This window comes from Mizuhopecten yessoensis, unplaced genomic scaffold, assembly GCF_002113885.1.
Source record: "Mizuhopecten yessoensis strain PY_sf001 unplaced genomic scaffold, ASM211388v2 scaffold11177, whole genome shotgun sequence".
Lineage (NCBI taxonomy): Eukaryota > Metazoa > Mollusca > Bivalvia > Pectinida > Pectinidae > Mizuhopecten > Mizuhopecten yessoensis.
Genome location: NW_018408918.1, coordinates 1,057,267 through 1,070,418, shown reverse-complemented (window position 1 = coordinate 1,070,418; position 13,152 = coordinate 1,057,267). Strand labels below are relative to the sequence as shown.

Below are 13,152 nucleotides of genomic sequence, written 5' to 3'. Positions count from 1 at the left end.
GGTATAATTTGTATAATGATGTGACATAGTTCTGACTTTTGTGTGGTATACTTTGTTTACCTGTGTGTGGTATACTTTGTTTAATACTGTGACATAGTTCTTTCCTGTGTGTGGTATAGTTTGTTTAATACTGTGACATAGTTCTGTCCTGTGTAGGGTATACTTTGTATAATAATGTGACAAAGTTCTTTCCTGTGTGTGGTATAGTTTTTATAATGCTGTGACATAGTTCTTTCCTGTCTGTGGGATACTTTGTATAATGCTGTGACATAGTTCTGTCCTGTGTGCGGTATACTTTGTATAATGCTGTGACATAGTTCTTTCCTGGGTGTAGTATACTTTGTTTAATACTGTGACCTATTTCTGTCCTGTGTGTGGTATAGTTTGTATAATGATGTGACATAGTTCTGTCCTGTGTGTGGTATACTTTGTTTACTACTGTGACATAGTTCTGTCCTGTGTAGGGTATACTTTGTATCTGTGACATATTTCTGTCCTGTGTGTGGTATAGTTTGTATAAGGATGTGACATAGTTCTGTCCTGTGTGTGGTATACTTTGTATAATGCTGTGTCATAGTTCTGTCCTGTGTGTGGTATACTTTGTATAATGCTGTGTCATAGTTCTGTCCTGTGTGTGGTATAATTTGTATAATGCTGTGACATAGTTCTGTCCTGTGTGCGGTATACTTTGTATAATGCTGTGACATAGTTCTGCCCTGTGTGTGGTATAATTTGTATAATGCTGTGACATAGTTCTGTCCTGGGTGTGGTATACTTTGTATAATGCTGTGACATAGTTCTTTCCTGGGTGTAGTATACTTTGTATAGTGATGTGACAAAGTTCTTTCCTGTGTGTGGTATAGTTTTTATAATGCTGTGAAATAGTTCTTTCCTGTCTGTGGTATACTTTGTATAATGCTGTGACATAGTTCTTTCCTGGGTGTAGTATACTTTGTATAGTGATGTGACAAAGTTCTTTCCTGTGTGTGGTATAGTTTTTATAATGCTGTGACATAGTTCTTTCCTGTCTGTGGGATACTTTGTATAATGCTGGGACATAGTTCTGTCCTGTGTGTGGTATACTTTGTTTAATACTGTGACATAGATCTTTCTCGTGGGTGGTATACTTTGTTTAATACTGTGACATAGTTCTGTCCTGTGTGTGGTATACTTTGTTTAATACTGTGACATAGATCTATCTCGTGGGTGGTATACTTTGTTTAATACTGTGACATAGTTATGTCCTGTGTGTGGTAAAATGTGTTTAATACTGTGACATAGTTCTGTCCTGTGTGTGGTATACTTTGTATAATGCTGTGACATAGTTCTGCCCTGTGTGTGGTATAATTTGTATAATGCTGTGACATAGTTCTGACCTGTCTGTGGTATAATTTGTATAATGATGTGACATAGTTCTGTCCTGTGTGTGGTATACTTTGTTTAATACTGTGACATAGTTATGTCCTGTGTGTGGTAAAATGTGTTTAATACTGTGACATAGTTCTGTCCTGTGTGTGGTATACTTTGTTTAATACTGTGACATAGTTCTGTCCTGTGTGTGGTATAGTTTGTATAATGATGTGACATAGTTCTTTCCTGGGTGTGGTATACTTTGTTTAATACTGTGACATAGATCTTTCCTGTGTGTGGTATAGTTTGTTTACTACTTTGACATAGTTCTGACCTGTCTGTGGTATACTTTGTATAATGCTGTGACATAGTTCTTTCCTGGGTGTAGTATACTTTGTTTAATACTGTGACATGTTTCTGTCCTGTGTGTGTATAATTTGTATAATGCTGTGACATAGTTCTGTCCTGTGTGTGGTATAATTTGTATAATGCTGTGACATAGTTCTATCCTGTGTGTGGTATACTTTGTTTAATACTTTGACATAGTTCTGTCCTGTGTGTGGTATAGTTTGTATAATGCTGTGACACAGTTCTGTCCTGTGTGTGGTATACTTTGTATAATGCTGTGACAGTTCGGACCTGTCTGTGGTATACTTTGTATAATGCTGTGACATATTTCTGTTCTGTGTGTGGTATAGTTTGTATAATGCTGTGACATAGTTCTGTCCTGGGTGTGGTATACTTTGTATAATGCTGTGACATAGTTCTGGCCTGTGTGTGGTATACTTTGTATAATGCTGTGAAATAGTTCTGGCCTGTGTGTGGTATACTTTGTATAATGCTGTGAAATAGTTCTGGCCTGTGTGTGGTATACTTTGTATAATGCTGTGACATATTTCTGTTCTGTGTGTGGTATAGTTTGTATAATGCTGTGACACAGTTCTGTCCTGTGTGTGGTATATTTTGTATAATGCTGTGACAGTTCGGACCTGTCTGTGGTATACTTTGTTTAATGCTGTGACATATTTCTGTTCTGTGTGTGGTATGTGACATAGTTCTGTCCTGTGTGTGGTATAGTTTGTATAATGCTGTGACCTAGTTCTGTCCTGTGTGTGGTATACTTTGTATAATTCTGTGACATAGTTCTGGCCTGTGTGTGGTATACTTTGTATAATGCTGTGAAATAGTTCTGGCCTGTGTGTGGTATACTTTGTATAATGCTGTGACATATTTCTGTTCTGTGTGTGGTATACTTTGTATAATGCTGTGACAGTTCGGCCCTGTCTGTGGTATACTTTGTATAATGCTGTGACATATTTCTGTTCTGTGTGTGGTATGTGACATAGTTCTGTCCTGTGTGTGGTATACTTTGTTTAATACTGTGACATAGTTCTGTCCTGTGTGTGGTATACTTTGTTTAATACTGTGACATAGATCTTTCCTTTGTGTGGTATGGTTTGTTTAATACTGTGACATAGTTCTTTTCTGTGTGTAGTATACTTTGTTTAATACTGTGACATATTTCTGTCCTGTGTGTGGTATACTTTGTATAATTCTGTGACATAGTTCTGGCCTGTGTGTGGTATACTTTGTATAATGCTGTTTGTGGTATAAACAGTACTTCCAGACTGAATTCCAATTAAACATAGAGGAATTACGACTGATTTTCTTATCTTCACACATCATTTTTGCAGATATCTAAATCCTTCACGCTTTCGTGATATTTGTGTATATACATTTAATATGCATTTCGAATTGAATTGGAAGGTACTTTCCTTCGATATCTTCTTTTTAATTTAAGTATTCTATGATATCGTAATCAATATGGTGTCATTCGTTTCCAGAGGTCCAGGCCATTGTCTGGAAAACGAAGATTTCGTGTATGATACCAATGAGTTTGACAGACATGTTAGCACCATGCTCGGCCAAAAGTACAACCCGAACGAGCAATGTGCCCTTAATCTTGGGTACCCTTCATACTACGCCTGGGTAAGTAGAGTCAAGAAAAGTAAGGTTCCATTGGTCTTGATACAAGTTACAATGTATAATTCCTGCAATATAAATGAGCAATAATCTATCACAACAGTATCGATAACCAAGGATAACTATTTTTTTATGTTTTACGTCCTATTAATAGCTATGGTCATTTATGGACGCGCCAAATTTGGTGGTGGAGGAAAGTCGGAGAAATACCACCGGCCTACGGCCAGTACCTGGCGACTGCCCCACGTATGTCTCAAACCCGCAACCCAGTGTTGGATGACTTGTGACTAATGGTATAGCAGAATGTCAGTCGCCTTAACCACTTGGCCACCGCGGCCCCTCCCGGCGCATAACATAACCATGATACGTATGCTGCCAACGAATAATAATGTATTAATCGCGGGTGCTCGTCATTATAGGACTCACACAACTAAATAATTTTCTATATGTTATTACCAAACATTTTAGCTAATAACTTTAATATTTGAAGTTCAAAACTAGTGACAACTGTCTAGATTCATAAATACATACATTGCAAAGGCTACAAAATGACTTTTTGGTAGGTTTAGTGGCAAATTGGAGTGTCACCGCGCCAAGAAATTGACAACCTGAAGTTTACAAGCAAAACCGGTGACCCCAAACAGAAACGCTCCCAGGCATTTTGCCCCTGTGCAAATCCGCACACAGACTTGGAAATATATCAAAAGTATATATTTTTCAAAAGTTAAATACCTGAACATTTCATTTATTTAAAAATCTGTCATTAGTTCCTTATTAAACCCCATCAGTGGCCCGGTAATTAGCCGGAACTTATTTCAGATAGGAACTACAAACGTATGAAACACTTGCTGATTGGCTGATTTAGTTGTGTGAATCCTATATTCTTGATCTGATCCCGTATTCATGAAGCCGTCCTCATGGTCAAACTCAGACAAGTCCGACTACTTTTCCGTCAATAAATTAATAAAACAACACATTTCGTCAATGGTTTAAAAGAATTTTTGAGAGCTTAAAAGTCGAACCGTTTTCAGTGTTTTCAGTGTTTTCATTCGATTTCTTTTCTCTCTCAACTGATTAAAGTGAGTTACAAGAAAACTAGTTTGAACACAAAAACCATGCTTTGACCCAAGTCCTCTGATATTGAGTACTTGTCTTAGCATGTGTGGTAAAAGTATTTTAAACGTGTATTGGTCCTTCAACTTCGACTCTTGTCATAATATGGTTGGGTACCACACTGCCATCTTGGTTTTCTGGTGAGTCACCGCCTAAATGCGTTCGCGGGTAGGCCGGAACGTTCGCGAGCGTTTGCTGCAAACAGTGTACTTTTTGAGCAAACGGTTAAAACGCTCGCGAACGTTCTCGCTACCGAACGCACTTTTTTTTTTCTTCTGGACGCCAACATTTATTAGCATCGTAAGTGGATTCTTAATTGGAATATTTCTGTTTTAGCGAAGATTTATGATGTAGTAAGATCCTTATATCATCGCATGCATATTAACAGTTCAATAATTGTTCTTTGATTAAATAAAGAAGGCAGATAGAGAATGATAAAAGCGAGTAAAACTCTACATTTGGATTACATTTAATATAACGTCTTCTTAGTATCTCCTTCGAACGAAGCATAGGAACACACTTCTCATTTCATTTCTTCTTAGTAATATTGTTAACTATCGTAAAATAATTTATTAGATTTTAATTGGATTTACACATTATTCATTCATTTTTCATTCACTATCAACTTGTTTCACATGGGTATTGTTAGTAGATATTTATTTATTTTTTCAAATATAGTGTCATAGATGGTTGTCGTGAACATTGCTCGATCTAAGCATGCAGAGTTAAAGCTTACGTTCTAATGAGCCGACATTGTTTTATACTTTACAAAAGTGATATATTAGTGTACATGAAATATCAAATGCCAAAGGTTCAATATGTAAGGCCATAGATTGACAAAGGTAGCTCTCGATACGACCCAGGCATCAAACGACCATTTTGGAATGTATTCAAGAAGAGTTATTATTGTCACTTAATTGCCTGTATTATTGTCCTGAATGTGTTTACACTTTATCGGAGATATACTGGGAGGTGCATGTTACCTTGTGGGCATGCTGAGATACAAGACGAGAGAACTTCGTGATTTCTGTAGCAATACGCTACAATATTTTTGATTCTATAATTGGCAACACTGTGTTACAGGGCGGAAGACTTGGAGAACCACACGATATATGTACCAGTATGGCGTGTAAGAACAGACTCAGCAGTGAAAGTTTCAACATATTTAACGCGTACAGGGGCACATCCTGTGGGGATAAAAGGGTAAGTCGTTATGTAATATACAAGTATTTATAATGTACATTATGATTGGGTCCTAGGCTTCCTTTACACCTCAGGGAGCTGTTGTCACATTGTACTTATGGGGAGTATTATCGAGATACATGTAATTCATATGGCGGACAAATATGATAGTATTTCAGATAGTTATGCAAGTATCAGGAAGAATATGCTTAAAACTGTTAATTTCTCAAAATTATTGTCTCAATCTAATTTCAAGCCTTTTACTTTATTTTGTTACATCATTGGTATTGCACATATATTTTTGTTCGTTTGAAATTTCTAGATGTAGTTTGATATGTTTGATTTTTCTTCATCATTTATTTCACCCACTAAGATTCTTCTTATTGTGTGTATAACACAAAACCGTTCTCATGCTCATACCAAGATTCTGTGATCAAGCCCAATTTCATGCGCCAGTGATATATCAATAAAACATCATATTGGCCATGATATGCAAGAAATTGGCAAGACTTTAAGTAGAATACTGCTTCCAGTGTTTACATTGGACTTTTTGACATTGTTACATTCTTTAAACAAGAGAAATAAGAAGGACGGCTTAAGTTCAAGGCCCGTATTCATGAAACCGTTCTCATTCTCAAGCATGAATTTTGTGCTCCAGTTTAATTTCTTGTTCCAGTTATAAATTCTTTATAAAATCTTATTTTGTTAAAGTTTTGGACAAAAATTAAAGAAAATTGAAGCTGAATACTGTTTTTAATATTTAAATTTGACTTTTTGATCATTGACATGATTTAGGTGCGTTACAAGAAGCTGGTTTGAGCGCAGAATCCATGCTTGAGCATGGGAACGGTCTCATGAATACAGGCCCAGATTTCATGCTTAAGCATGAAAACAGTTTCATGGATATGGGCCCTGGTTTAATACAAATGAATAGCAATTGAGATTAGTGATATTTCACTGTTGTAATTTGTTTTGATACGCACTGAGATACATTAAGTAGCATACTACCTCATGGACGTTGAAAGTAAACATTATTGGAACCATCATTATAACTGAGTCAGTGGTTTAACAAGTTCATACCACATTGTATACTGACCAAGTACACGTAAACATTATTGGAACCATCATTATAACTGAGTCAATGGTTTAACAAGTCCATACCACATTGCATACTGAACAAGTACACGTAAACACTATTGGAACCATCATTATAACTGAATCAGAGGTTTAACAAGTCCATACCACATTGCATACTGACCAAGTACACGTAAACACTATTGGAACCATCATTATAACTGAGTCAGTGGTTTAACAAGTCCATACCACATTGCATACTAACCAAGTACACGTAAACATTCAATGTATTCACTCAAGTTTCAAGCTACTTTTTTTTCAGTGGTGCATTGATGGAGTATGCACAGTATCCGAATTTGCTCCCGGAAGAAATGGTAAGGGATTTCATAAAAAATATTGTCAAAGGAAAAAGTATTTCTTGATAGTAAATGAAACTTGATAACCGTTTGTGAACATATCATAGGAAAATAATTTTCAGGTTTCTCATGTGGTAAAATAACTAGCTACACTCTTCTGGATTATATCCCTTTACATGATTTGCCTTGATGCTTACACAAGAATGAGCTAACATCATTGTATACCACAAAGGGAAATTACTCTTAATGACTTGATTGTATCATTGGATACCTTTTTCCTATTAGATGTGTGCGTACATGGTGACTCCCGAAGGAAATTTGGGCGAAATCGAAATATGTCCTGCAATGAATTCCTGTCTGCCCAGCCGTTCCGTTGTTATGACCCTTACTACAGCATGTTCTGTTGTAGCACGTGTGCTCGTCTCAGGAAAAACACTGTTGGTAAGTAACTTTATCATGATAGTAATTTGTATGCAATAATTAGTTAGTTAGGCTATGACTTTCAGAAGACTATTAAACGTGTTTTTTTGACTCCACAAAAAGAGCTTTGGCCCTTTGGTTTTAAGGGACATGTCTACTTGATATATGTATTTGTGACTCAGGGAAATTTTATTTGACTTTCGAAAGTGCCAACTGTATAGAGTCAAATGATAACCTGGTAGGTTGTTACATTCTAGAGAGATCCTTATTACTCTAAAGGTAATCGATATATATGTGTATTGAGGCAAACGCAAATAGTTTTTTGAAAATCTCGTGAAAACGCTAATATCTACTTGCGCTTAAAAATATAGTTGTACGTTTGCTATACTTTTCCATTTATCTCTTCTTGAATGTTAACTGTGTTACGTGAAAGTTCCCCTGTCAAAATTGATAACTTATAAATAAACATAAAGATTTTCATAGAGAGAGCGTCACAATATAATCGTCGACATAGGAGAGAAGGTTGGGGTCACCTGTCCGACCACGTGGGTTTTCTCCGGGTAATCCGCTTTCCTCCCACACTAAGACCCCCCACGCGCGATCATCCGGGCCAACAAGAGTGATTAATATAAGTTGAAATAATTTGTTTCATAATTGTTGTAAAATAAATAAAGTTTATATATAGGAGACAAAGTACCATTTCAGGATTTGGGATAGAAATAGACATGAAGGTTTATAGACATAAAATACCTTAGGTTTGGTTTTAAGTGTTTGATAATGTTTACAGAATAAACACAAACACACAGTTTCTATCAGAAAATCACTCCACGATATGGTAAATTTTAACATTTCAGTATTGATATGTTATAGGATGCGAGTACGGAGACAAGAATACTACCGAGTGTGCTTTATTGGAATCACGGAAGGATCTGTGTTATATTGAGGCGAATGCAGCTCTTTGTTGTAGCACTTGCGCAAGACATTATACTAATGTATCAGGTAAAATATTTATTTAAAATTAGTATTGCATTTTAGATCTGTGACGTTAGCTTAAAACCACAAAATACTAGGAGAGAAAATCATACTTCCTTTGTTAGTTCGGGAAGTACTAGTTGTAATATGCTGATACAAACACTGTTACATTTCATAACTTCATTACGTATATCCCGAATGTATATATATATATATATTTGCATATGGAAGGAATTTGATATAGACGTTAAGTCTAATGTGCAATCCAATTGATTATCAATAAAATCTGTAAACATTTTTATTTTTATTTGTATAAGGTAAATCTTTACGTTAATGTTAGCGAAGTATTATTCTTGATGATTGTCTTTTATGAAATCGTTTGTATAGATGAGGTATAAATATGGAGACTGTTATATATATTCAACCCCATTAAAACATCGGTATACTGCCATCGTCTGTCATAATGACTATTGGCGTTATAAAGGGTTTGTCGGTAAAAATGAGAGGAACCTTTAAAACAATTTTAAGAAGCGAGCAAAAATTGAGATATGCTGGTGTGCTGGCGATAGGCGAGATGGGAAATGAAACGGGGCATCATATCGAGGTTTTAATGTATATGATTTAACTTGAAAACTTAAAGTTAACATGATCAAATTATCGTTATTGGTGAGTGACTGTTAATATTACTTCACACAGGGTGCGAGTATGGAGATCGTTATAGATTATGCAACCCAAGCGATTGTGAAACGCCAGAGAATGCTAAATTTTGCTGTGAAACATGTGGGGATTTAGGAACACAACGAGACCGGTCTTTCGCTACACAAGCGCCACTAACACTGCTGTCTCTGACGACACTTCGACCGCCGACGCGTCGGCCTTTCTTCACCTCTCGCCCACCTGTGACCCTTCGGCCTCGAATTAATGTACCCCGTGACATTAACAGTCCCAAGCCTCCACAGTCTCCATCCGGACATGCTACTATCCCCGAAGGACAAATAGATTCACGTTTGTGGTGCGTGAAAGAGAACACAACCTTTTTCCAAGCTTCCTGTACATGGTTGGACACATGGCTGAGAGGGATATGTAAAAATAATCTATTTAGGTCAACTTGCTGTGAACCTTGTGCACCACTGAAACCACCTGTCAGAACCTCACCTCTTGCAAACGTTCCCAGAAACGAGTTCCTTCTCTCCAAGAATATTCCGCTATTGCAACAACAGAAGAAGAAACAAACTGTATTGAAAGAAACCAAACCAGGTATCAGTCAGGCTTCAAATATTTGGTTTTTATAATTATTCACATTTTTTATATATCATCGTTATGCCTGTTGTGATATAACATCAAACATTCAAAGATATCTTATAATAATTATATATTGTTTTGTAACGAACTTTGTCATTTAATGGTTTTGGAAATCCATTAAGTGATAGACCGACAAAATAAAAACATATTTGATGATGCCATACGCACTGAAGCGCACTCTTTACGTAAACCACTTAACGTTTTACTCAGAGTGCGCTTCAATGTTCTGCCTTTACACAGACTATTTTATGATATATGCAATCCCTAGATAAGAGGGCGAAAGACATTCTTATATGCAAATCGATATGTTTTGTCATAAAGTATGATAAGGTTGACTTAGTGCATATTGACCTTTACTGTGCGTAGAATTTTAAAGAAGACGACATATATCACTTTATGGTTTCCTTTAATTATTTTGCAATACATAGCGTTTAGTATTAGATCAATTTGAGTTCTAGGAAAGTTAAACATTTATTTTTATATCAGTATATCTGTTACGTTTCTGCTGCAGCATGCTTTGACAGCGGCAGACATTGCGCCGACATTGCCGCTTTGCAATGCTACGACTTATCCACCAGAAAAACATGTTGTGCTACATGTGAATCCCTCCGCACCGACATGGCTGGTAATTTGTATTATGCTTTTTCATATTTAATTGATATTTATGTTGATGTTAATTGCACCATTCATAAACAATGATGATTCTGCAAAATAATAAAGCTTTTATAGTAGATATATTTCAAAATAAATTTTAATACTAAATTAAATACATAGATTCTTTCCTATATTGAACCATACCCCTCTATTCAGATATGAATTATGCGCATCCCCCCAATAACAGTCGACAGAATAAAACATATCTGATCGTGTTTACAGATTGTCCATTTGGTGACAGAAATAGTCGATGTCAACCTACGTTTAAAATGGACCCTGATTACGCATGTACCCAGAAGCGCTCGCTCTGTTGCTATAGTTGCCGGGGAGTTACAGCTAGGATCGGGAAACCTGCTGTTCCTGCTTCTAGCCACAAGAGAAATGTCCCGACGTCCACGCCACGTCCTACAAAGGTCAGGAACACAAGACACAGAAGCAGTAAACGCGTAAAGAGCAGGAGAAGGAGTCAGACAGGCGGAAGGGGCCATAGAATTTATGGATCTGAAAGACATGCAGGAAGAGACGCCGCAGCCAAACGATTTCTAGAACAGAGAGAAAGGCAGAGGCGAATGAGGGGAAGAAATAGGTTTTTCTCGAATTTCCAAAATGGAAATCGTGGATAAATTTTGAAAAGATGCATTTTAACGTTTTGTCCATGAAGCTTATCTCTTAACAGCTCAAATGTGGATTCGATAACTAGTTGTAAAGTGAGAAACTTCCAAATTGAGTATACAATAGATATTTCGGAAATGTTTCCACAAAGAAGTTTTCTTTCAATTTCTCTTGTGCGTTGTTCGAGACATCAAAACCAGACTGTATGTACTTAGAACTAATAAACAATGGTGTTGCTGATTTGTGCCAGCTAAATATAAACAAAATGAAATCGCACATATCGATACATTCAGTTTGATATAATTAAAGGCATGTGAAGACAAGGAAAATCAGGTTTATGTTAGAAAGATATTCGAAGTCCTGTACAGCATAAATTATCAGGAAGTTCAAGCAATGTAACGTAAGGGCATTATAGTTTATTAACCTTCATCAAATATGACTACATCTGCCTTTTAATAATGTAAAATACTCATATTCTGATGGATATTTTTATCAAGCAATAAAACAATCCATAATTACAATATCAGATTTTTTCATGTAAATGAACTAATATAAAGGTCGTAAGTACAATACTTGAAAATTCATAAATAATCTAATAATTCAGAAACTATGAATAGATTAAAAGGAAACATACATAATCTAATACCTTCTTAGTGGTATGACTTTGCAAATCTGGACAATACCAAATACACATATGTTTGGCCTATATTCAGTGTACAGAATGTAAAGCGACTAATTTTGTGATGATTAATGGGGTCAAGGGTGATTTACACAGGTTATGAAGAGCAATAGTATATTTATCACTTGGTTTACATATGTAATTTTATGAATCGCTTACGAAAATATGTCAGATATTTGCCTCTGGTCAATTTTACCGAATGCTTTAATAAATCATGATAGTGTCTATCATTATACATTGGTCATACTGGTAGCAGTAATTGTTTCTCATACCATCTACTTGCATGATAGTACTGTTATGGTACACTAAGCAGGTATATCCCCCGTATAATACTGAAGGAATCATAAGAAAGAGCGCATTACATTATGATACGGAAGGAAAGGTTTCTTTCCTTTTTAAAAGTAAAATTACTGTATCAAAAAACTTACATGCACAAGAAACATAAAGTAAAGACGCACTTGTTTAAATTTAAGTTTTTCTATGAACAAAACTAACCAGTTTTAGGCATCGCACGGCTGATTTGCCCAAGAAACTATTACTAAGTTTGGTCATGATACGAAATGAGAAAATAACAAAACACCATGTGTGCCAGAATGTTCAGTTTTTCGGGAATAGAACGTGACCGATCTAGACCACCCGGTAAAACATATTATTCATGTGAGACACTGAAAGATAATAGCTAGAAATTCGGTCATGATGATTACCGTAAACTACAACGTTTATTGAAGTTTCCCAGATAAGGAAAAAAGTGAGAAAAGCTAATGAAAAAAAAGTTAATTGGTCATCTGAATGCAATCATCCTTGTCAATGATGACACTCAACACAGGATCTAGAGCGGAGAATGAAATGGAATTTGAAAAAGTCATAAGCAGGGGAGACCAGTATGGCAATCCTCAAAAAAAGATAATTTTACGATTATGAAATTAAAACGTGTTATGTTTATTACAATTTGTTAGAACTTGGTTAGAAGTAGAAACTGAAGATTACTTTGAATATATATGAAGCTAAAAAAAGATTTGTACAATTTATGCAGTATCTCTAGTATCTAGAGATCAAGTTCTGGGCCAACAATTAGATATACGTCGTCCTCAAACTTGCTGTTTTTTTCAAGGACAAAGCGTCATAGCGGATTGTGAAATAAAAACAAATTCTGGTAAACACCGGCTTATCCTTTTTATATTACTTTGATACAAATTAAGTAGTGGTGCATAATCATATTCCTTTCAAAACATTTTAACATTTGGTTGAAGAAAAGGTTCAACAGTATAATTTGTTTTCGCAAAACAACAAAAAAAAACAAAAAAACATAGAATATGATTATTGATAATTTATACATAAATAAAAAAAACACATAAATATCGTATTTAAAATTCTGCTTTCTGTGCAGAGTATGAGAACCATTGCTATTAAATCAATTTAATTGTGTCTGCGATGAGTTTTCACTTTAAACAATGC

At 35.7% G+C, this 13,152-nt stretch overlaps 1 protein-coding gene across 1 annotated transcript in view; it reads left to right on the top strand.

The window, feature by feature from the left end:
* LOC110440285 overlaps positions 1-12,855 on the top strand; it is a 44,588-nt gene extending 31,733 nt beyond the window's left edge. The window contains exons 12-19 of the mRNA XM_021483258.1: positions 3,195-3,339; positions 5,530-5,649; positions 7,025-7,076; positions 7,344-7,499; positions 8,349-8,477; positions 9,147-9,707; positions 10,264-10,377; positions 10,629-12,855. Of these exons, the coding sequence (XP_021338933.1) occupies positions 3,195-3,339; positions 5,530-5,649; positions 7,025-7,076; positions 7,344-7,499; positions 8,349-8,477; positions 9,147-9,707; positions 10,264-10,377; positions 10,629-11,029 (1,678 nt within the window). The 3' untranslated portion in view covers positions 11,030-12,855. The remainder of the gene's footprint in view (positions 1-3,194; positions 3,340-5,529; positions 5,650-7,024; positions 7,077-7,343; positions 7,500-8,348; positions 8,478-9,146; positions 9,708-10,263; positions 10,378-10,628) is intronic.
* The last annotated feature ends 297 nt before the right edge of the window (positions 12,856-13,152 follow it).